Genomic DNA, 23,146 nt, shown 5'->3' with positions numbered 1-23,146 from the left:
AAGTCCCTTCAGCCCTGAAAAGAAGGGGAGATATTTTCCTTCGAAATGTTGGTATCTCGTTACAACCCAGAAGACTAAGACGATGTCTTCGCCGTGTTAAAATTCCCGAAATCCATTGGAGGAGGGCGTTAGAGAATGACGTGCTGAGGAACAGGGGGCGAGAAAATCGCGTAATGAAGAGCCTCATAATTTGTAATCTTCACAAAATATTATTAGGGTGTTTAAATCAAGGGAAATGAGGAGAGACAAACGCTGGTCTACATAAAACACACAAGTTAATAGACCGCTTCGGAGACTTTAACGTTGATGAGAGAAATAGGATATAGGGTTGTAGACTGGATTCAGCTGGCTCATGATAAATTTCAGTGGCAGGATGCTGTACGATAATGTACCTTCGTGATACCTGAACGGCTGAAAATTTATTGGCAAGCTATCAGATTTTCGACGTTGGTGCACGTGTTCCTATGATAATAAATTACGTACATTTTTTAAAGACAAGAGGAATTCTGCTGTAAGGTTACTCAAACCCGGCCCTGCTATACACACTACCTGACAGCCGAAACAGGCGAACAGGGGGATGTGGGTCAGTGACGTCACTGGGCGCCTTTCTAAACAGCGGGCGAGGCGACGAGAGAGAAGCAGCAGCATCAAAGTTGAATCACCAGTGACATAGTCACTTTCGATACTCCGCAGTGGCTACAGGTCATCAGTGCGTCTGTGTAGTCGTGTGTCTGGCGTTCAAAAATGCTGCACGAACTCAGGTTCATCTATGCTCGGATTGTGTCGCGCCATGTTTAATAACACCCAATCAACTGTGGAAGTTGTAAAATATGACGACGATAATATATGGTAAGTAAGGAACTGTGTGGAATTTATTCATGGAATTTTAACTACCCTGTTTCAACTACTGAGGTTATACAGCGTCGTATTATGGGAATATTATCATGGAATGTGGATAGGTAATCTAAGTATCTGATGGGAAGTGGTAGTGGTATATATAAAGAACATTACTGTCTCATTCGTCTGGAAAAACAAAGGAAATCCATAAAATTCCTCTATTAGCATATCTGGTAAGCTGACATGGTAGCCTATTTGAGTTTACTGTATCAGCTGAAGACGTTGTTAGAGTCAGTGAGGTTTGACGACAATTATCAATTTTAATGAATACGGAAGATAATTATCTATATGAAGGTGAACTATCTCCATAAAACATAATCCGTCTTGACAGTCGCTCAGATACTCAATAGATTTCTCAGCCAGCTGAATCCGGTGAACACCCTCTCACTCTGTTTCTTTGCCATTCATTCGAAAATTATCCTCTTCAACCAAAATTCTGTACTCACTTCTCATCTAGCCCATGCGTACTTCGTGCTTCGCCTATCTCATCATAGATCTGAGCATCCTAATAATATTTGCTCGAGAGCGCAAATTACAGAGCTCCTGTTAAATGACGTAAATATTTCTGTAGTCACATTTGAGGTGAGTGACGAAAACCATGAATAATCAAGATAAGTTCTCTAGTAGAGATTTGATAATCTGGACCTTCCGAATATGCGTCATACTACTTCTGAGATGAACTTGCTCGCTTTGATCTGTGTTAAGATACACGACCCTATAATAATCTGGAGAAACAGCTTAGACATTTAAGACGGGTGTCTTCTAGTATGCTCAACCGTGTATAGTCTGGTAAATACTGACCGACCTTTCAGAGGGACCTACTTATTCCATAATCAAATTGATGACATTCATTACCCTGATGATGTAGGCAGTAAGCTCCTCCGAAACATCGGTCAACATCCAACAAACAGCCATCTTCGTATACGCCGGTAAGTAACGAGGTTTTACTTACGTCTTTGGATGGTCCAAGCCAGATGAGCGTCTCTGTGGACAGTTTACTTCAAGGCAAACGAGCCACGAGTTTCCTTTCTCTATGCTAATTATGTCAGTGAGAGAGAGAGTTCCATCATAGCTTTTAATGTTACCACAGAATTGCCTACAAGTAAGCGTCGGACGGTTGTAAATTTTATGACTCTTAATCAAATAATACTGACGTCATACATACTGAAAACCGAGCCATGAGATACAAAACAACCCCATTTTCCTACGCACAAAGTTATAAAACGCATTTTTACCACTGGACTCTGATCGAGTGAGCACAAGGTTTCTGTTCCGAGATGGGATCCCTCTTCTCACCACGTCTCTTGAGGCCAAGTCAACACGTACCGAGAAAAACTCGCCCAAGTGTGAAGCTTACATCTTGTTTAGAATGCGTGGAGATTTACGACCATGCCCCCTATACGCCATTACGTACTGCTGTCTAGACGCAGGAACAGAGAGACAGAGATTTCAAGTTGTCGACGTAGCGACTACGAAGATGACTCTTCTGGGAGGTCTTGCAGGAGTTTGCCGACGTTTAAAGGGAACTTGCTGCGTTCATCATCAGAGTAATATTCCTTCTTTTAATGAACCTATCTTCCTCAGCCTTGTTCGGCGACGCTGGCATGAGTCGATACATTTTCGCTTCAGCTCGTTAAACTCAGTAGAGTAGCTGAATTCTTTGGTGGACGTACCGTGACGATTTCTACTCTCAGGACGGCGATGTTGTGATGTCAGAGAGTGAGTTAAGACGCAATGCAATTGGTAAAAATCTTAGGGTTCCGCCATGTTCATGGAAGCGAAACTGCGGTTTCCCTCTCGGGATCAGAATACACGAGTTTCATAACGTTCTTGTATCACGGTGCGTCGTATAACAGGGAGATATTGTGCAAGAGACATTTTAGTTCCTGAAAGACGGAAGTAGATAAAATAGATTAAAAAAATAATATAGAAAGCTACAGACAGCGGAGAGAATGACAGATGAAATGATAAGATACAAACACATCGAGACACAAGCAAGAAAATCAAATTTGAACACGGCTGAGTTCTGAGATAATTCTCCGTGTAATCCGGTAGATATTGACCGACGTTTCAGATGTCTTTACTGCCTCCATCATCAGGACGACCTAAAGACAACCACATTCATACTCGTCGCTGTGAAAACCAGAAATCATACTCAGGCTAAAGAGTCAGACGCTCGTTCAGTCAAGTCGAGCATAAATAAGTTTGTTTCACTTTTGCGCTGTCCAGAAATCTCGCTGCATAACGCTTAAATGACTGTACTAATGGCAATGTACTTTACAGTGAAGATTTCTTCTGTCTTCTGGGTTGTTGCGCTGTGTACTGCCTCCGTCATCGCCCTGATGATGGAGGCAGTATGACCTCCGAAACGTTGGTAAACATCGACCAGATTCCACAGCGCAACAATCCACCGCTGTGAAAACCTCAAATCTTACTTTACAGTGTTCCTGATGGATAGTAACCTCGACACACAACTATAGGATGGCTAAGGAAGGACCAGTCGAGACAGGGGAGGTGCAACCAAGAAGTGGTAAGTATCTCGGCAACAATTTTTGCATATCTGTACAGATTATTTTTTGTACGAGTTCTGATTCTCAGTGGGGCTTTCGGGTGAAGTTCCTCTTTCGTGGATAAAGTTAACAAAAATCGTCCCGTGCCCGTCCAGTCTCGAAATCACATTTATATTTTCAACTCTGCACTGATATTCGACTGAAATTATCTCGAGAACAAAACACACTAACCTTCTTTTGGTTATGTGGTAATGCTATCCAAATTACAAATCATTCAGTTTAGCCCTACGACTTTCAGCACACAAATATTTTCTTTACGTACAAAATATAAAGATAACAATATTAATTAAATAGAAGTGGTAGTAAAACTCCATTCTATCGTTTCACAAATAAACTACAGCTAAAATATTTACCCATAGCAAAAGTCTTGTTATATTCTTTATTATCTACTTGCAATAAAACAGTTGCTATAGCATTAATATGTTGTTCCTTAAGATCTTTGCCGGTAGTGGATTTGGGTTAGAACAGTGGTATTCAACCTGGGGTACGCGAAGACATCTTAGGGGGTACGTGATATTTTTAAAAAATATATTATTTTATGATAAACACTGAATAATCAGTAATGTAATTTATTTAATTTATTTTAGAAGTACATTATATACTATGTATAACTTGAATTATACACCAACAACTTTGGGGGTACAAAGTTGAAGAGAAATTATATCTGGGGGTACGCGAAGACTTCTTAGGGGGTACGTGAAATTTTAAAAAATATATTATTTTATGATAAACACTGAATAATCAGTAATGTAATTTATTTAATTTATTTTAGAAGTACATTATATACTATGTATAACTTGAATTATACACCAACAACTTTGGGGGTACAACGTTGAAGAGAAATTATATCTGGGGGTACGCGAACAAAAAAGGCTGAATACCACTGGGTTAGAGCAAACGCTCCACTAAAGGTCTGTCTATCCTCAATGGTTCATTGGAAAACGAAAATTTATTGAGGACTGTCTGAATAGATTTCAAACTTTCGTTTTCTTCGCTTAAGGGAACGGTAAACCGGTTTATAGAAGCTGAATAGACCTACAACAAAAACCACTTAATGAAGAGAAAACAAATGATTGCGAAAATAGTAGTTTGACCAATAGGTTACTTCCTAGGACTTGAGGTTCTCAATTTCAGACATAACTTTGCAGTGAACGCTATATTAACTCTTCGAAGTTGAAGATAGTTAAGAATTCAGTCAATACCTACCTGCTTCAACAATCATAAACTTTCGTATTTGTATTTCGTATGATTCTCAGCGTAAACACCAATTTTCTTACACAGCGTTAAAAAGTTGATCTTTGTAATGGTGAAGTGAAGTGTTTACTTTGCGGTACGGACTGAATTCTTAAATATTATTTAGACCATCTTCGGCTTCAAAGCGTTAACACAAAGATACACTCACATATATTCGTACGCGAAGACTAGATGACACAATCCTTAATTTTGTTGAAGCAAATTTTGTAAAAATGGATGGATAAGCGAAAATATAATTATTTGGAATAACTTGTCGCAACATGCAAACGGGTTTGCGCGAACAGTTACGAGTACCATCATTATTCGGTTTGTGGAACTCATTACAAGATCACAAAGGTTTGTAGCAAAATATTAGAACGGTAAAAGTTTACTGTTATCCTGAAACTAAGAACGTGAAATCTGTATCCTTTGTTTAGTTTCTATTGTTCGTATTTCACAACCAACAGCGTCGTAATTAGACTTCAATTATACCGTCTGACGTTGTTACACAAACACGGTCGTTAACCTGTACTTAAGGACAAATTAAAATTGGCACATGCCATAATCACCGGGTACTTTGTAATTTGATTTCAGTTGGACCTGTACATTTTTAACTGTTTACAGAATGTGTGAGCTAATTAATAAGACGACATCTGAACCGAAAGAATTGACCAGTGGACCCCAGACCCAGCCTCCGAATGTAGGAGCGACTGGAAAATCCCCACATAAAAAATCATACACCTATGTTTCTTCTTTCTAAGATTCGTGCTACATGAAAAGGTCATCGTAACATCTTTAATGTAACTACTCTTAGCGTATTAGGTGAATCGTTTTAAGTCAAGGAATTTGTTACGATGTAATTTACTGACGTCCCTCGTCAATTCTTATCTCTTATCACTGAATATTGTCTTTCAATGTTTTACCCAAACCGTGTAAATTGTAAGAAACAAAATTTCACAAACACACGACAAAACGACAAGGTTCATGTTTTGGTTGTTTCTTATTTTTTAAACGACGCTTTGTCAACTTCAGAGTTTTTGCGTTGAATAGGAGGAAGGCTATGATATACGCATGTTAAGATTGAATCACTGTTCCATGTCACAGATAAATGTAGCGGACATCCGTCTGAATTAAGCAGATTTCTGGGTACAATAAACAGTCCAGGCTGATAGCAGCAAAATTACACTTGATTCCGATACAAACAGACAATGACTGTATAAAAAAGGAATGTTTAACGACAGCTACTCACGTAGCTTGGCGTTTCAAGGAATGGTTGGAAGGGTACAAGTTTGGGCAGTTGAAATTAGAATCACGTTTGCAAGACTTCATCTGAGCCTGTGTCTCAGATGTTCCTTTCGGATTTAAAATAAAAAAAATGTCACGATTCAATTTTCATCTCTATCACGTTCCACCCATCTGATCCTCCTCGATCTAATGATCCTAATAAAATTTCATGAAAATTACATATTACGAATCTCCTGTCTTCCAATTTATATTCCAAATATTATAATTAATTGCTACATCATTTGTTGTTTTCTGCTAACGACAAATAACATCTTTCGGGAACAGGTCGTCCTACGTGTGTGCACAGTTCCTTCAGTTTCTTTGTTACGACATGCCAAACAGATTACGTTCTACGTCCTTTCCGTGCTGTATACAACGCCCAACCCACTTTCTATTCACTGCTGAAATGTTTTTCATCTAATTGCATTCATATGTTTAACTCGGCCGTAAAGATGTTTCGAAAAGGTAGTTAAATCTTGCGTGAGAACTACTGAGAAGGTCATTGTAGATGTTGACCTTTTTGGGCATGTCGTAACAAACAAACTGAAATAACCATGACGACTTTAACGGAGTTGTGAAAGTTAATTAATTCTTTTAATGCCAGATGTCATTCGTTCTACAAGGTAGCAACTGACATCTCCAGCCTACGCTCCTAAGTGACCCAAAGTTCTAATGCCTGGGCAACTCTGAACTACGACATATATCAAATTTCACAACCTTCACATGTTGCGTTTTATTCAACAAATTGATCATTCTCGAAAAACAGACCACAAACGAGCAGCAATGAATTACCCAGTTCCCGGGAACGGTTTCTGTGCTGAGAGGCAGCTTCTCCTTAGGAGTCACGTCTTTATACTTCATCTTACTGCAAAGATTTGGACGCATTCCAAATCAACGCCGGAGAGAAGCAGTCACTCACCTATCCATCGGCATGTTTATCGCCGCCAGCTGCAGCAGGTCTAATAATTGGCACATGCCACCACGTTCCTCATGCATGCTCGACAAGGCAATAATCGTAAACAGCGATCGTGTCACACTATGAATAGCAAATTCACAGACTCGTCATATTCTTAACCGTTGAGACAAGGGAACGCGTGTTCTGATGGTCGAACACGTACAAACGTCTGGATTCTCCAGCTGTCTTCAAATTTGGGACTACCTGAAAGGCCGTTCCCGCTCTGGACTAAATAGTTAAGAACTGCGGGAAACAGAATATGGATTAAACGTAAACCAGTCTATATCAGAAAAATTCTCCGGTTCCGAGACTGTGAAATGAAAACCAATGAAAATTTATTTTTATAAACGGGCTGTGTTTAAAAAACGGGAGATGATAACTTGACCGAAAAAGCCTGCTTCATAATTTATGGTCGTGTATTCATGTAATATTGTTCCGTCCTGTTCCTCCGAGAAATTCATGTTGGAAAGAATGTTACTGACTTTACAACAAATACCGCAAGATGTTCAAGAATACAAAACAAATAAGAAATAAAAATAAAATATAACATACAAAAAAACACAAAACATTTACAGGGGCGCCTAGATATTACGTTATAAGCAGGTTAGGTTGTACTTCTTCATACGTTAATTTCGGTTGGGTTAGGATAAGTTGAGTTAGGTTATCTGAGGTTAGGTTAGTTTGGGTTGTTTTGGGGTCTGGCGAGTTAAGCCAGGCTGGGGTGAGTTAAGTTAGGTTAGGTTAGGTTTGGTTGGGATAGGTTAGTTCGGGTTAGGTTAGGTTAAAGTTGTGCTCGGCTGGGGTGAGCTGTGTTTGCCTGGGTTATGGATGCGATTAGCGCAAGCCGATGAGATCTGCGCGAGCATTGTTTGTATTTAAAACAAGCGAAATAATACAATTAAGTGATTTAAACCCATTTTTCAGGGCGAACTACACACAATGTATTTAGCATAGACCTATAGTTATGACACTTTATGTCTTACAGGTGTTTGAGAACATGTCATTGAGGACCACAGAGAGAGAGAGGAATTAACATGTGAAAGTCATGTTGTCAGAAATATACAATTTGTACTCTTCGTCTAATATTATTTAAATGATTAAATAAATTAATAAAATGTGCATGTAGCACGCTTAGCAGAGCTTAAAAATGCGTACAAAAATTTTGTTTAGTAATTTGGGGATTTAGATACACGGAGAAAATAAAAATTGACATTATAATATTATAATGTTGCGAAGGCGTAGACTGAATAAAAGTGATTCAATGTAAGTTCCAGTGGTGGGCTCTTCTGAACACGGTAATGAACCTTTGGCTGATCAAGCAAAGTTATAGGGCCATGGTGTCAATAAATTAGAACCTCTGGTAGGAAAGGGAAACGTTTACATTCTCAGGTACGCTCCACCACATTTTTCCTCACGTACTTTCACCTCTGACGTCACAGAACACGGAATACTTCAAGAACGAGAATACTAACAAGGATTCCCGTTTATGTACAACAAAAAATGCGATGTCCTACCAACAGAATGCAGTAACTGACAATCGTTGTCTTCCTACAGATGGCAGTAGTTCCAAGTCAGCATTATGTGTGACTGACGAGTTAAAGTTCCTACTACAAGATGGCAGCGTCACAGCAGCAGACACCAATAACACCTCAGAACTACCGCCATGGTTCGACTTGGACAAATTTCGAAGGTCAGTCATTGGTGGATGTTACAGAGACATGAAGCCGATCAAAAATAATGAAATGGAGACATTCCTAGTTACTCGTTACTTGAAATAGTTAAACTTATTGGCGGTAAATATTCCACTACCCCAATAATTTACCAATTAACCGACCAGTGGTAAGACGATTACAACAGATTGTTATCTTCCTTTCTTTTCCTTCTATTTTCGTACTTTTACTTTCTTGTTTCAAAAATAATAAATAACACGAGTCCTGTCATTGTGCCAGGGGCCAACAGTACTTCCACACCAACTACTTCGCAATGTTCGTGGCCAAGTTGTGCGGGTTGCTCACCATCCTCGCTATCCCCAGCATCCTGAGGGTTCTGGTGTTGACCCGCCAGTCAAACGAGCCAGTTGCTGCTTTCAGGCGCTACTTAGTCACAATGATACACATGTTGGACTGGTACGAGGGAGACCTGCTTGAACCAACCTCCAGGTACGACACAACACATAACTGATCTATGATTCAGTTTAGCACAAATAAGTCTGTTGAAGTCCCAAGGGAATTTGAACATTAATCAATTTCAATATCCGTTTCTACTTAATAAGTTCTGACAACACGCGTAAAAATACATTTTCTTTACGGTAAGGGGTTGTTAGCCACTGCGTACATAAATGAAATTTGTCTATTTCTATAAACACGTTTGGAAATTAGATAACAAAACTTTTCATAGACCTAAATCTTCGTTTTTTTATTTAACATAATTTTACCAACTCCACAGGTTAAATATCACCGAATGGCGAGGAAAACGTGTTGTCAGTTATTTTAAATAGTTGCCCCAAAAATTATCTTTAGTCAAAAAGGAAATTAATGAAAAAATTTGTCAGAAAATTTAAATACCGGGCCGAAATTCGAGCCCATGACCTCCCAATGAAAACCTCTAATCCCTACCTCCACACAGTGACTCTCGTCCTCCGTTCTTTGCATATTTCTACATCACCCCCTCAACTTACATGACTCCTAATATCAGCGCCTTATTTTCATGCCCCTAACATCTCACGTTACAAGATTTAAACACGTCTTATGTGATAAGGAGAATGTCCTGAAAGAGTCACTGACGTCATGACCTTCAGTTTCATGGAATATTTTTTTAAATACCGTATCGACGACTCACATCATCTATTTTCAATAAACCGATATCATTACTAAATGAGGGCAAGTTGATGTAAACTGTAAGCACATTTTTTCTGCATTCCACGTGTAGTCAGACTGTGCAGAAATGTTAACTGTGTGGGTCAGACGAACGAATGGTTAACCTAATAAGAACAGCACACGTGACGTTTAAAGTTGCTACACAACTCCTAATGAGAAAAATTGAGTGTCATTTTTGAAATGGATCACTGTTAATTACGACAGCTCCTTGTGCATTCACTAACACACTTTTCCACTCTTACATTCACTACACAAACGAACTGACGTCATGATACAGGACTTTTCGAGCAGCTGATCAAAAAATTCCCAGCTCGTACAGAACCCAGAAGTTCATCTCTGGTGTTCACCAAAGGCTATCACCACTTGTGCTAATTCAGTCCAGATCATTCGAATCAAAATCGATTTCTCTAAGACTCGTCTACTCCTGGGTTTTCCCCTACTTGAGATTTCAGGTTCTTACAAGTACACATCACCCTGATAATGGAAGCAGCAAACTCCTCCGAAACGTTGTTTAATACATCCCAGACTACATCCTAGAAGGCAGTCATCTTCATACTTATCACCGTGAGAACTTGAAACCTCAACTATTGTGAATTTATTTTTTTAACATAGGAGTTGATAGACAAGAGTTTATCCTTCCAAATTTCTTCATTATCTTGGACTCCCTAATAAAACTGAAGTCGAATATTTGTCCAAAGCGTATTTTCTTCAGCTCCATTGATAAGATAGACAAATTCCCAGCATTTAAATGACACACAAGTGATGAGACACTGTCAAAAGATTTTTAACTCTATAACATTTATCTTCAAGAGTTTAATCTGACGTTTTCTTTATAAAGCGATGACTGACTGACCTGTTCTTTTAGGGCCCACAAGTCCCTGATTGGGGTCAGGACGCGCCACTGTTCGGCCTCCCGGAAGGCACGCAAAGCGGGTTTGGGGCCCATATCTCAATTGGATATGGTTCTGACACAGTTTGGGTTCATGGGCTTCGGACTGCTGGTTCCAGAGAAACTGGGGATTAGTGGATCCCCCGAGGAGCAAGAAGGCTTCGTCCATTTCTGGAGAACAGTGGGCCACCTTTTGGGGATTGAAGACAGGTAAATAGAATTGATGCCGCAAAGTATTCCAGTGCTTCGCACTATTTCAATTAAACCTTATAACTTAAGATGGTAAAGTTGCGTCATATTGTGATATAATAAATATATATTGTTTAAATCTTGTCCGTCTAATCACAATAAATTCTTATTAAATATTAAAATATTACAATAATTAACATTTAAAATATTTAAAATATTAAATGATGTTCTTTATCGAAATATTTCGATAAAGAACATCATTTAATATTTTAAATATTTTAAATGTTAATTATTGTAATATTTTAATATTTAATAAGAATTTATTGTGATTAGACGGACAATATTTAATATATACTTATAACTTAACTTAACTTTGTCTGTCCGTTTCCTGTCCTAACTAAGTAATAGATTTCGATTAAATTTCGTTTGTCGGGCTAGTTTTATTATGCTCCATATCAGTCGACTATAACACACAGTTTATATAAACTTCGTAATAAATATTACCAGACATCAGAATAGGATCTATATACGAAGAATATTAAATTACATAACTCTCTTTAAAATATGTTACTATCAACTGAATACGACGAAAAATTATCCGATCTTCTTGCAAACAGTTTCTTCATCTTCATAATAAAACCCCGATGTAAATTTTGTTTTTGATCCATTAATTCTGAAGCTCTTAGGACACTTTGTTTACAGGTTCAATATTTGTAAGGGGGACGTGTTGGAGACGAAACAGTTATGCCAGACGATTCTGGAACAAGTGTTTGTTCCCGCATTACGTAAACCTCCGAAGGGCTTCGAACACATGTCCCTTTGTCTGCTGAAAGCTATGTGGTCTATGGTGCCATTCCTAGATTATGACGCCTTCATGAGCTTTACCATGCGTTTAGCGGGCGTCGAGACGTCACATAACAGCAAGGAGACGCTGACATTTCACAGCAGAGTAATTCTGGCGTTCCAGATACTAGTCCATGAAGTGGTTCTCAGGAACTGGCTTCTGGCTTGGATGGTAAGACCGATACTAAATTTCGGAATGTGGTTCTCCGTGTTCATGACGCAGCGACTGCCAATTTTAGCGTACGTACAATTCGGCAAAAGTCAAGTCCATTGACTAGCACTGAGACACGATGGCTCGCAGAATAGGCGAGCCATCCGACTTCATGGATCACGAGTTCCTAGCAGGGTAAAAGACTAATCGAATTCCTCAAACTACGTCTTTGGTGTCTGGTGAGGTCAGACAGAAATTATATTGTGGTCTATTCTGTATCGTTTTCATCTAGAATATTTTATGTAACATTCGTATTTTGCCTTTCCCCCCCCCCCCCCCGAATAAATGTAGTTTCTCAACCCAGCCGTCATCTTATAAATAAAATATAAATATAATACGTTTGGTGAATTTCTGAGTTACAATTACATCTACGTTGAACGTCAGAAACAAACAGAGACAAGTAATTAAAAGCAATAATTATGATATACGTACGTCTGAACGGTATACGAGGATCATACAGGATAATCGGTCAACGAATAATAGATTTTTTGTTTCATTTTGAAGCTAGAAAGAATCGAAAGTAATATCTTTGTGCTGCGTTAACAAACGAACAACGATTGGCGATTAAGGAACTATTAATTTATTTAGTTTGCTTCAAAGATTAGCGGACAAACGTAGTATTGTCATTTTATTCAGATAAAGAGATAAACCTTTAAACCCTGGTAGGGTTTTAATAGTATTTATCAGTACATTCATTTTATAAATCAGATATGTATATAAATAGAATTGTTAATTTAATAAACTTACTACAATGAAAGATCGATAAGCCGGAGGATTAGTAAGTGCCTTAAGTGCAGTAGTTATATTTGATTTTGTGCAAGATTGATGGATCATTCACTGACCACTGTTTCTTCTAATTTACTTGTCTCGTCAATATAACTCATAAATCTGTTATCACAGGCTCACAAAAAATTGCAGTAAAGGATTAAGTTTTTATTGCGCATTATATAATTAATTTTCAAAATTAATTATGCCTTGCAGCTATCAGCACATCAACACAAACACAGCAAAAGAATTTCTGAAATTTAAATATTAACCCTTTAAGGATCAGCGGTGCAGAACAGACAGACGAACAGACATTTGTACTGCATTGCTCTGAAACGCATTAAAATATTTAAAGTGTTCTTTGTCGTAGATGGTGTAAAGTTTTTTATCACAGGAAATATGAAAATGTTTGTAGCTCGACTAGATGAAGACATATTCCGCAATTCCCATAACATGAACAGTTTACATATGTCAATCAAATCAAACTCAAAAATCTGTGTTAATAACACGTTTATTAAGCAAGTATTTCAACCAGTTTTACAATGCAAAGTTTGCGCAATACATCTGAATTTGAATGGTTTCTTTCTGTGTGCACTTAATAAACAAAATGAGACAGGCATATGTAAAGAGGGCACTTACGTAATCAGCAAACATCTGTTCGTTTCTTCCGCTAGATGTCACAAACAAAATAACTTAATTAGCGCCTTCGAAACATATGACCAACTAATTACGGATGTACTAGTGCGAAAAGCCCGTTGAAATTCAAAGGAAAATTCCGCATTTTTATAACTTACTACACCTTCTCCTACCTTTACCCTTTTCCTATACCCACATTCTCCCCCTCCCTTCTCCTCTGCTTCCTACTGTAAAATTTCAGCGTTTTCTTTACACATTAAAAACACTTCTAAAAGCTGCCTAATGGTAGCGTAACTTGTAAAATGTAACATTTGGCAATCTAGTGTCACTTTAATAGTTTTAGGCATCTGTGAGTGCAACCAAACGTGCCTAAAAGCAAACAAACATCAAACTGCGTTTATGTGAGCATAATAAATATGTTTGTGATGTGGTATATGTACGTTCAGATATGAAATTAGCGAAGTGGTTAGTGTGGGGGTGTATACACAGAATAATTGCCGCAAGACCCATGTCCACTTCTGCAGCTTCAAGTAATGCGTTCATCCGATACTTTGCAACGTGACATCACCGAGCAACGTTGCATTTAAAATGCTTTCCAAGCACGAGGAATAACTGAACACGAATCTTTAAAAAAACAAAACATTTTAACGTCTTCTGGGATGTTTCACCGTGCAGTTTCGCAGACACTGACAGCCGCTGCTTCCGTCATCAGAGTGAATATGCTCCTCCGAAACGTCGGCCTGTACCTACCAGACCGCATGGTGCAACATCCGAGAACACAGCCATCTTCAGAATTGTCGCCTTCAAAACCTCAAATCTCACATCGTTCATACATTTTCAAATATTATGATTCCGTTCGTCCTCTAGCAGGTTAAAGATTGTTAGTTTTCGTCGGGAATTTTCCGTTTCCTTTAACCTCAAGTATGAACGATAAGAAAGGGGTAAATTACATGTAATCATTTATGAAATGAGGGCATGAACATTCACGTGAAACTACGTCGTGCAATAGAATTAAAATTTGGAAGCTTGCCAAGATACAATGAGAAGTACAGTTACAGGTACTTTGAACTTCATAAAACAAACGCCTTTAAGGAAGGCTTTGTCTAACATCACATAGTCACCGAACTTAATAATATTTAATGATAAGTAATTAGCCGGGTATGAAGCAATGTTATATATTAATTAATTATTATATGATTAATATTATAATACGCACTTAATTTAATACAAGCACATATGGAATGTATTTTTTTAAAAAAATGTAATTCTATAATTAATGCATAGTTGTTGTAAATATAATATTTTATATTAATTCTGTATATAAGAAATAAAAAATATATTTTATTTCATTGAAACCTATCTCCAGTGCTGAAATTTAACATTCAGTGTCTCGTTTCTGCCTAAACAGAATAATATGATCTATTATTTAGTGTTCTGTCTGACGACAGGTCCATATGAACAGGATCCTTCCATCCTTTTCTCGGACTGGGACCTGTTCATATACGTTCTTGGCAGATGATCCAGAAGTGGTTTGCCATTGCCTTCTTCTGTGTGTGAATGGAGTAATTGTTGGGATGCCACGGAGGAAAACTCCGTGTTGCCTAGACCACGGCATTGCCCAACACAAGTTATAAATTCGGGCACCGCCGGGAATCGAACCCGAGACCCCAGGATTACAAGGCCAGCGTTCTAACCGCTCGACCATTAGGCTCACTTAATAGAGATTTTCTTCGCCATGATCTTGCAACTGAAAACCACCAGTGGACCACAAAATGAGACCAGGACAAGAGGAATTATTTGTGAGGATTTGTAGATTAGCAATTACTTTACAATATACATATAAAATCATGTGACGATTGGAAATCAAAGTCAAAGAATGAGAAATTGTTTTTCTTTCTTTCTTTCTTTCTTTCTTTCCTTCTCTTTTCTTTAATTTCTCTACAAACATCTAACGGTAAATGCGTAACTGTAGTCGGAATGGAGCGACATTTGCCGTCTTAGAAAAAAATATATTTCAAAACTTGCCTGTTGATTTCCTTCATCAGTGTCGCTTTGTTTCAGCTGTTTCGATATGTATCTGAGTAAGATAGCACAAACTCATCTCTCCATTGCGCAGTTAAGTTGTAATCAGGCTTTTCTTCTGCACAATTGTAACACCTTATGCAGGAAATGATTAGCAATAAGAATTATTGTCTGAGTAGTGAACTAAGCCATCGCCTTTTGAATACAGCAAATATATTGTAACTTCTATATTATCAGATGTCCTACTGGAGAAGCGCAAACATCTACACTGAGTCAACCCTTTAAAACCCGAAGAAAATCTAAATACTATTAAGAATTCAGTCCGTACCGCAAAGAAAACATAACACTTAACCATTAAGAGGTTCAACTCGTTAATGCTGTTTAAGAAAATTATAACTTTTTACACTGAGAATCAAACATAGATGTAATTTTCAGATTTACTAATTGTTCAAGCGGGTGGTACATATAGTTACCACTGCACTTTAAAGGGTTAAATTACAATTTATAAGAACGATTATACACAAGTCTTTTACATAAATGAAACAAATCTAAAATGAGTAGAGACAGGTTTACGTGATCAAGGTTAAGCCATATTTTTTCTAGTGAAAGAGATGTCGTGTTTTGAAACGTTAATTATAGAAATGAAAGAAAATAGAAAACTGAAAAGGTATGACAAACATATAGGTAATTAAGTTTGCATTTAATTGATAATTAAATAAATTACCAATTAAATTGTAGATAAAATGTGGATGGAATGAAAAAAGATAGGCATATACATAAGCTAAAAAATGCCTAAGAAAATGAGATATAGGAAGATCTAGAAATCGATAACTCCAACCCAACTTTCAAGTTAGAATTAGCTTGAAGTCAGATAATCTATACGTAAGATAAAGATATTAATTCTGGTCTTAACGCCGAGACGCCATTTTGTTTCGAAATTTTTGTGTAATATATGATTTAAAATTTAGTAGCGATCCAAATATGAAAACGACACACACAGACTTCGCAGCTTTTGCAGATAGTGAGACGATAATGTCGATTATCTTCAGACTATGACGCACGTAAATATAGGTTTAAGATCTTATTAAGTACGCAATTTAACTTGTTATAAAAAAGAGATAAATGTAATCTTAGAGGTGCGAGGTACTATTTTGTGTATGGATTTTCCTGTGTTACGTATAAGATTAAAGATTATAGATCGATTTGCAGAAATATTTAGCGAATACCTACCGCATTTGAGATGGTGTATTTAATAAATTCGGAAAATAAAAACCTGCCAATAAATTCACCGGACTGTAACTGACCAGCCAGAGTAACTAACGAACTAACTAACTTACTAACTAACAAACAAACAAACAGCATTTGGCAGAGTCCTTCTTGATGAGTGAGCACTCTGTCAACCAGAAGTTTCATTGCCGTGTACACTTCTTCAGTTATATTCAACCCTTTTTGTTCGCGTACCCCCAGATATAATTTCTCTTCAACTTTGTACCCCCAAAGTTGTTGGTATATAATTCAAGTTATACGTAGTATATAATCTACATCTAAAATAAATTAAATAAATTACATTACTGATTATTCAGTGTTTATCATAATTTTTTTTTTTTTTAAATTTCACGTACCCCCTAAGATGTCTTCGCGTACCCCCAGGGATACGCGTACCCCAGGTTGAATACCACTGCACTACTTCATGCATGTCTTCCCCAGTTGTGTAATATTATCACCTACAAAAATTTAGACAAATAGGTCATAACGTCGTATGATGATAATACATTTTGTTGAGGTTATAAATCACGAGAATTAAAAGCTAATTTGATAAGACGCATATTCTTACGTTTAGACAAAAAGTTACGTATTATTTAATTTGCAGGAAAAAAAATGAAACAAGTCTCCCAAATGTGAACATAAATAAGCGACTCACTATCCTTGAAGTAGCACGACTTGAAGTCAGAACTCACTTCAATCGACACACAAGTTTCGTGGAACATTGGACGAGAATGTGACATTAACGAAGAAGTTCAGAGCGGATTGTATTCGGGGAATTCTCGCTGCCTCCTTGTTCAGAATTGTCAGTCTTATATACGTATAAATATATAAACTTTAAAATTAAATTTGCAAAACTACATTTGTTTTAATTGAACTTGAAACTTTCGTTTCTCAACTTAAGATAACGTTAACAAGGGTAACGTGAGTGTGTCTGAGATCAAAGTCCTGGGTTCGTACGTGGGCCTAAAGAAAATTAAATGGTTAGAGGATAGAGAAAATTTCATAATGATAAACTTTGTAATTCATACACGAAACCAAATATTATGGGGATCAAATGAATGAGAATGAACATGTAGCACGCAAACTGGCAAAACATCCATTGCGTTTCTCGTAGTATCTTTTGGTTGCAAGGTTTCGGGTGCGACGTAGCAGAAAAGACACAGATTTCATCTTATCAAGACAAGCTTTTAGTTGTTGATTTCGACAGTGTGGTCAAACGCGCAGAGTGCTACATTCCTCACGTAAGAAGGACGTGCGGAACAAAGCAGGTCGTAGCAGCGATAACGGTACAAATTTGCCTTAGGGAGGTTCCCGTTTGTACATCGACCTGATTATTTGCCAACCTCCATGGCGTGTTTCATAGTTTTCAGTTTCTACATTTGAATTCCGGGACAGCAACTTTATATCGGCTATGATCTAATTCCGTTCATTATTCATGGCCATTTTATCAAATTATTCGACAAACAGCATCGATAAATAACCAACGATTCAACGAGAACAGATGAACCGATTCAGAAAGTTTCGGTGTCAGATCTTGGCTTCAGGGAATTTTTCGCACTGTTTGTCCTCATCCAATGAAATGATTAAATAAAAACCTCATCGAAGTAACACTAAAGAATTTAATCCGTACCTCATAGAGAACACCATACTCCACTGTTACGAAGATCAATTGGTAAACGCTGTCGCTAACCATTCATACAGAATGCACAATTACACACTCGCAACACAAAACCTCCATACCAACGTGTCGCTGTATAAGATAATAAACTTCTTAAAGCAATCCGCCATTTTAAGTAGGTATTTACACAAAATGGAACCTAACAAGACAGTGCAAAATCGCATTGATTTTTGTATTACTTTTTCGCGATTTTCCATCCATTTTTACTTCTTACTTTCTTCGGTGTGCCTTCAGGTGGTTCATGAAGCTTTCGTCATTCGGTGAGGCCTTCCCACGAGCAGCTTTTGGCTGGTTCAATCCAGTTACAGCCAGCGAGGCGCGCGCTTGGAGGAGAGGAGCCAGTGTTTTGTTTTCAGCGAGGTACGGCAAGCAGATAACGGAGGTGTTCGCTCCGAGGATCAAGAGGTTTTAAGACCTCCCGGAGCGTCTACATAGCTTATTTTTGACACATTACTCCAGTCTCCATATTTCAATACTTCATAATAAAATGAGAAAGAGATGACATAGTCCTCAGTATGTTACCGTAAACGTGTCTCAACATCCAGATTTCATAGTAATAAAGGAGAGGTGGAAAAATGTTTGCACAATTTTAGTACAGATAAATATCTTGCCTTTTCTACGGATCGCAATGAATTTTAAAAAAGACTTGATATCTGCAGCATCTGGACCACATTATGATGCTGTCCTCGTCATTATTTTCTTGTGGGCCTCAGAGATATGCTTCTATTGTTACCACCACAAGATGCCGTGTTATTTTATCAAATTATAAGATCATCTCCACAAATTAAGAGGTGTAATAAATAAGTGAGCTTAATATAGGCAGTGTTTTGTTTTGGTAACGTAATATTATTTCGAGCTGACAGAAGCCTATATATTCAGGTTGTGTGTTGCTGTCTGATAAAAGCACTATGACAACAACTTTGAAGAAAACTATCTGTAGTAAAACCTTCTTATAATGAAATCATATAGGACCTAACATGTTTTAGGTAACTTTTTGTTTAATATGGGTGCTTATTACAATACGAAAAATATTCGATTCTTTACACCAAGTGTTAATTATCGAAATACAAATTAATAAAATCAAGTTTCAAGTGTAGACAACAGATACGGTTGTCAAAAACCTACCAAAATTCGAGTTATACGAGAGTTGATAAAAACAGAGTTTCGGAATGTTGAGTCTGGTCCATGCCGACTGATGAAAACACGAGATTCTTTCCTTTTTATCAAGACGCGTCACAAGGTCAACTTGTATCATACGTCTTACTTAGAGGAGCTTCTCGTTCGTCCTTTACCCCTCGTTATTGATTCAGTTTAAAATCAATTTATTCGTTTTATGACTGTTAACTGACAAGGTCATTATCCCTAAATCTGAACTGCTGTAATGCTCATTGAGATTCACCGGAACATGGCCCGCACATTAAGACTGCCTTATCAACGTACGACAATTACAAGAAGTCTGCTCTTACCAAGGTCATAACCCCCCCCCCCCCCCCCATAACGTGAAGTATCACAAGAGCCCAGAGTGACGTAATTATTTTCTGTTAGTCTCGTTGCCTTGGTGATTTTGTGTTTCATTAGAGCTTAACAAACATCGATTCGTTCGTTTGAATGTGGGGTGTCCATGAGTTCCATAAATATTATTATTGGTCTCTTATAAATTTTAGGTTATCTCAGTGGCGAAAGTCGATGACTCTTCTCTGTAATGTTGAACCGTGTAGTCGCGTAGAAACTGACCGACGTTTCAGATTATGCCTACAGCCTTCAAGGTCAAGGCAATCAATTTCTACCAGACTTCACCGCGCAACATCTCAGAAGGCATCCATTCTTATAGTTTTTCAGTTTCGAAGTTTCAATGACGCTGAGAATAATGATGATGATGTTCTTGATTTTTGAGTCATGTCTGGTAGATAGACACCAGAGTTTCGGTGAAACATACCATCGTCTAAAATTCTCATTATCGCCACTTCAGCCCTGAAGATGGAGACGGAATGTTTCTCCGAAACACTGGGCTCTACTTGCGAGTCAACATGACGCCAGAATCCAGAAAAAAAAGGAACAAAGTCCTTATCGTAGTTTCTTGTTAATTAGCTGAAGCTATCTGAGGATGAAGCTCTTTGAGGTATTATCTACAAGGAGCAGATGTTTTAGTGAGAATTTGACATTCACTCAGCCAGTCAAGAAAGCCCTCCACGCCTTTTACAGAACCTGGGTTTCATCACCGTGTTCAAAAGGATTCGTCATCGGTCCTGAGAAGGAAACCTGAGGATTACAGACGTCACAGTCACGAGGAAACATCGTGAATACGAGGCGGCGGCGAACTCAGAACACATGATAACATTTAAACAAATTCAGTAAAAGGGAAATGAATGCAAAATTAACCTTTCTTGGAACACGACGCAGAGTTGGGGTGTAAGACAAGCGAAACATTGTAAAACTACGCTCCTACGCCTTTTAATACGCTTGTACGATGACACTGTATCAACTACATTATTCCTGAAGTGACGTTAAGTTTCAAGACATAACCAAGACCATATTCCAAAATTATTTGGAGGGGGGGGGGCTATTTTCAATTCATAATCAGGCACAGACGAACATAAGAGTTTTGACGTTATCACTGCGTGAAGGTGGACGTCATTCTAGGTTACGACGGTATAGGTAGATAACAATGTTTCGGAGCGAAATATTGTCTCCGTCTTCAGGGCTTAATTGATGATGCTGGTAACTGGAGAGGTTTGTACAGCAGGGTCTCCAGATACGACCTTTTGCAAACATAATTAAATGGTCTAGCGGTTAGAACGCTGGCCTTGTAATCCTGCTGGTCTCGGGTTCGATTCCCGGCGGTGCCCGAATTTATAACTTGTGTTGGGCAAGGCCGTGGTCTAGGCAACACATAGTTTTCCTCCGTGGCATCCCAACAATTACTCCATTCACACACAGAAGAAGGCAATGGCAAACCACTTCTGGATCATCTGCCAAGAACGTATATGAACAGGTCCCAGTCCGAGAAAAGGATGGAAGGATCCTGTTCATATGGACCTGTCGTCAGACAGAACACTAAATAAATATAATATATAATCAAAAAGTACTCATTTTCAGCCGGGGGAAAAACCTGGTGACTCTCATTTGAACATCAAGCTTTGGGCCCATAACTTTATCCAGTGTGCCCTCCTGTCGACAAATAACTTCTTACGTAATTAGTCTTCCATGTCCTTGCGGACTGAAAATGGCCTTCCGGTGTCAATGTATGATGATCAGCACACAAACAACGTAGACCACTCCGGTCGAAACACCTTCTTTGCAGAACGGATGGCGGAAACTCTGAACGTATCAACAAAGCTGCTATCGTAGATCTTCGGTCTCGTGAAAAATAAATTCGTAGTAAGTAACGAATGCATACATTCGTTTTCTATACATTTACGATAGAGGATACAACGAATAGACATTAAGGTAGCATATATTGGATCTAGTTTAGAAGACGAAACCTTCAGACGGAAAAGAAACATGAACTCCTCATTATATGTATATTAACTTAGCATAATTAGTGTTAAGAAAACGTCGAAATGTAAAAAAAAAATTCATTTTCGAGGCTCAACGAATCGACTGCGAAGGCACGTAGTAGTAAAATGAAAGCGATAAAACACTACGGATTTTCCTACCAGCTCATTCAGTGACTAGACAGCAGGCTGGACGACCGGAGTCCGGTTCCCAACAGGGAAAGCGCTTTCTTTTCACCACAAAGTCCAGATCTGTTACCCGGGGGTCCTTCTAGCAACCTACGCAATTTATTAATTCAGTGGTTAAGCCGCCGGTCCATGAAGCTAATCGCTCACACGATTCTAAACGCCGAGTTTAAGAACGAGAGGAACTATAACCTCATGATGTGGGCAAATGTACTTTTACCTTTCAACGCAGTTTTTACCTGGAGAAACTGAATAAAACAACGACTGACTTTATTAAAACCAGATAAAAATTCCTCTCAAGATTCGATTACCCGGAAAATACAAAACAGAAACGACTGCACGACAAATTTCTCTGACTGAGATAAAAATTTTATCAAAACAGTTTATCTATACTTGGAACTGAAGGGACAGGTGTCATGTCCAGGGAGGTCTAATCTGTGTGTCAAAATTGTGTTGCATAAGTGACGTCTGAGAAGCTAACAGAGACCGCGAGATAATCCCAGCTGATAATTACTGTCTACGGACTGAACGACTGGGGTTCGATTCCCGACACAGAGAATAATTCTTCTCGCTGGAACGTCCGGATTGTCACAAAGGTCCGCCCAGCCTCCTATACAATGGGGTACTGGGACTTCTTTTACCGGAAATAAAGCTGCCCGGAGCACGAAGCTGATTATTTCATCTCTTACTGAGGCTGGGAATGCATGGAGTTAAACCTCCATTTCCACATACGTTCCCCCAGCTTGATGCTTAATTAAGCTCAGCGACGACACCCGTTTCATGAGGTACTTGCTTGCAGATAAACATGTTGTTAAAAGTAACGTTGCCCCCTGTTTCTGACTGAACATCACGCAGATATGGTTTACCCTGAGGCGGGGACAGACCGAAGTTCCACGTATTCTTAACTGGGTGGATCACAGAGACACAACGGCGAAGAAACATGTCAACCCTGTCAGGAATCGAACCTCGGTCGTTCAATCCACAACGTGGTCACTTTTTCCGAGGAAAGTAAAAACAGAATCATTGAAGGTGTCGGAAATAACTGGACCTTCTGCGAAACAGTGTCAAGCAGGTTGCAGGAACAAAGAAATGAAGTGACTGGGTCTGTTCAGTTGGCAGCGCTGTACGACAGGCAGCAAGGCCAACCTGTGG

At 38.4% G+C, this 23,146-nt stretch overlaps 1 protein-coding gene across 1 annotated transcript; it reads left to right on the top strand.

The window, feature by feature from the left end:
* Positions 1 to 652: 652 nt before the first annotated feature.
* LOC110839841 (uncharacterized) lies at positions 653 to 14,707 on the top strand. Its single transcript, XM_022084378.2, has 6 exons — positions 653 to 849; positions 3,340 to 3,427; positions 8,494 to 8,629; positions 8,889 to 9,098; positions 10,681 to 10,914; positions 11,596 to 14,707. Exons 2-6 carry the CDS (start codon positions 3,379 to 3,381, stop codon positions 12,008 to 12,010), a joined length of 1,044 nt encoding a protein of 347 aa, XP_021940070.1. The 5' UTR covers positions 653 to 849; positions 3,340 to 3,378; the 3' UTR covers positions 12,011 to 14,707.
* The last annotated feature ends 8,439 nt before the right edge of the window (positions 14,708 to 23,146 follow it).

The sequence above is a fragment of the Zootermopsis nevadensis genome, unplaced genomic scaffold (assembly GCF_977971745.1).
Source record: "Zootermopsis nevadensis isolate Lab colony 2312 unplaced genomic scaffold, Znev_1.0 Znev_ptg000021l, whole genome shotgun sequence".
Taxonomy (NCBI): domain Eukaryota; kingdom Metazoa; phylum Arthropoda; class Insecta; order Blattodea; family Termopsidae; genus Zootermopsis; species Zootermopsis nevadensis.
This window is presented reverse-complemented; position numbering and strand designations above follow the sequence as displayed.

Excerpts from the sequence above, each read along its gene's own strand:
- LOC110839841 (XM_022084378.2), top strand. The coding sequence starts at position 3,379 with ATGGCTAAGGAAGGACCAGTCGAGACAGGGGAGGTGCAACCAAGAAGT. Across the intron at positions 9,099-10,680 it reads CTGCTTGAACCAACCTCCAG|GGCCCACAAGTCCCTGATTG; the intron begins GTACGACACAAC and ends CTGTTCTTTTAG. Across the intron at positions 10,915-11,595 it reads CTTTTGGGGATTGAAGACAG|GTTCAATATTTGTAAGGGGG; the intron begins GTAAATAGAATT and ends CTTTGTTTACAG.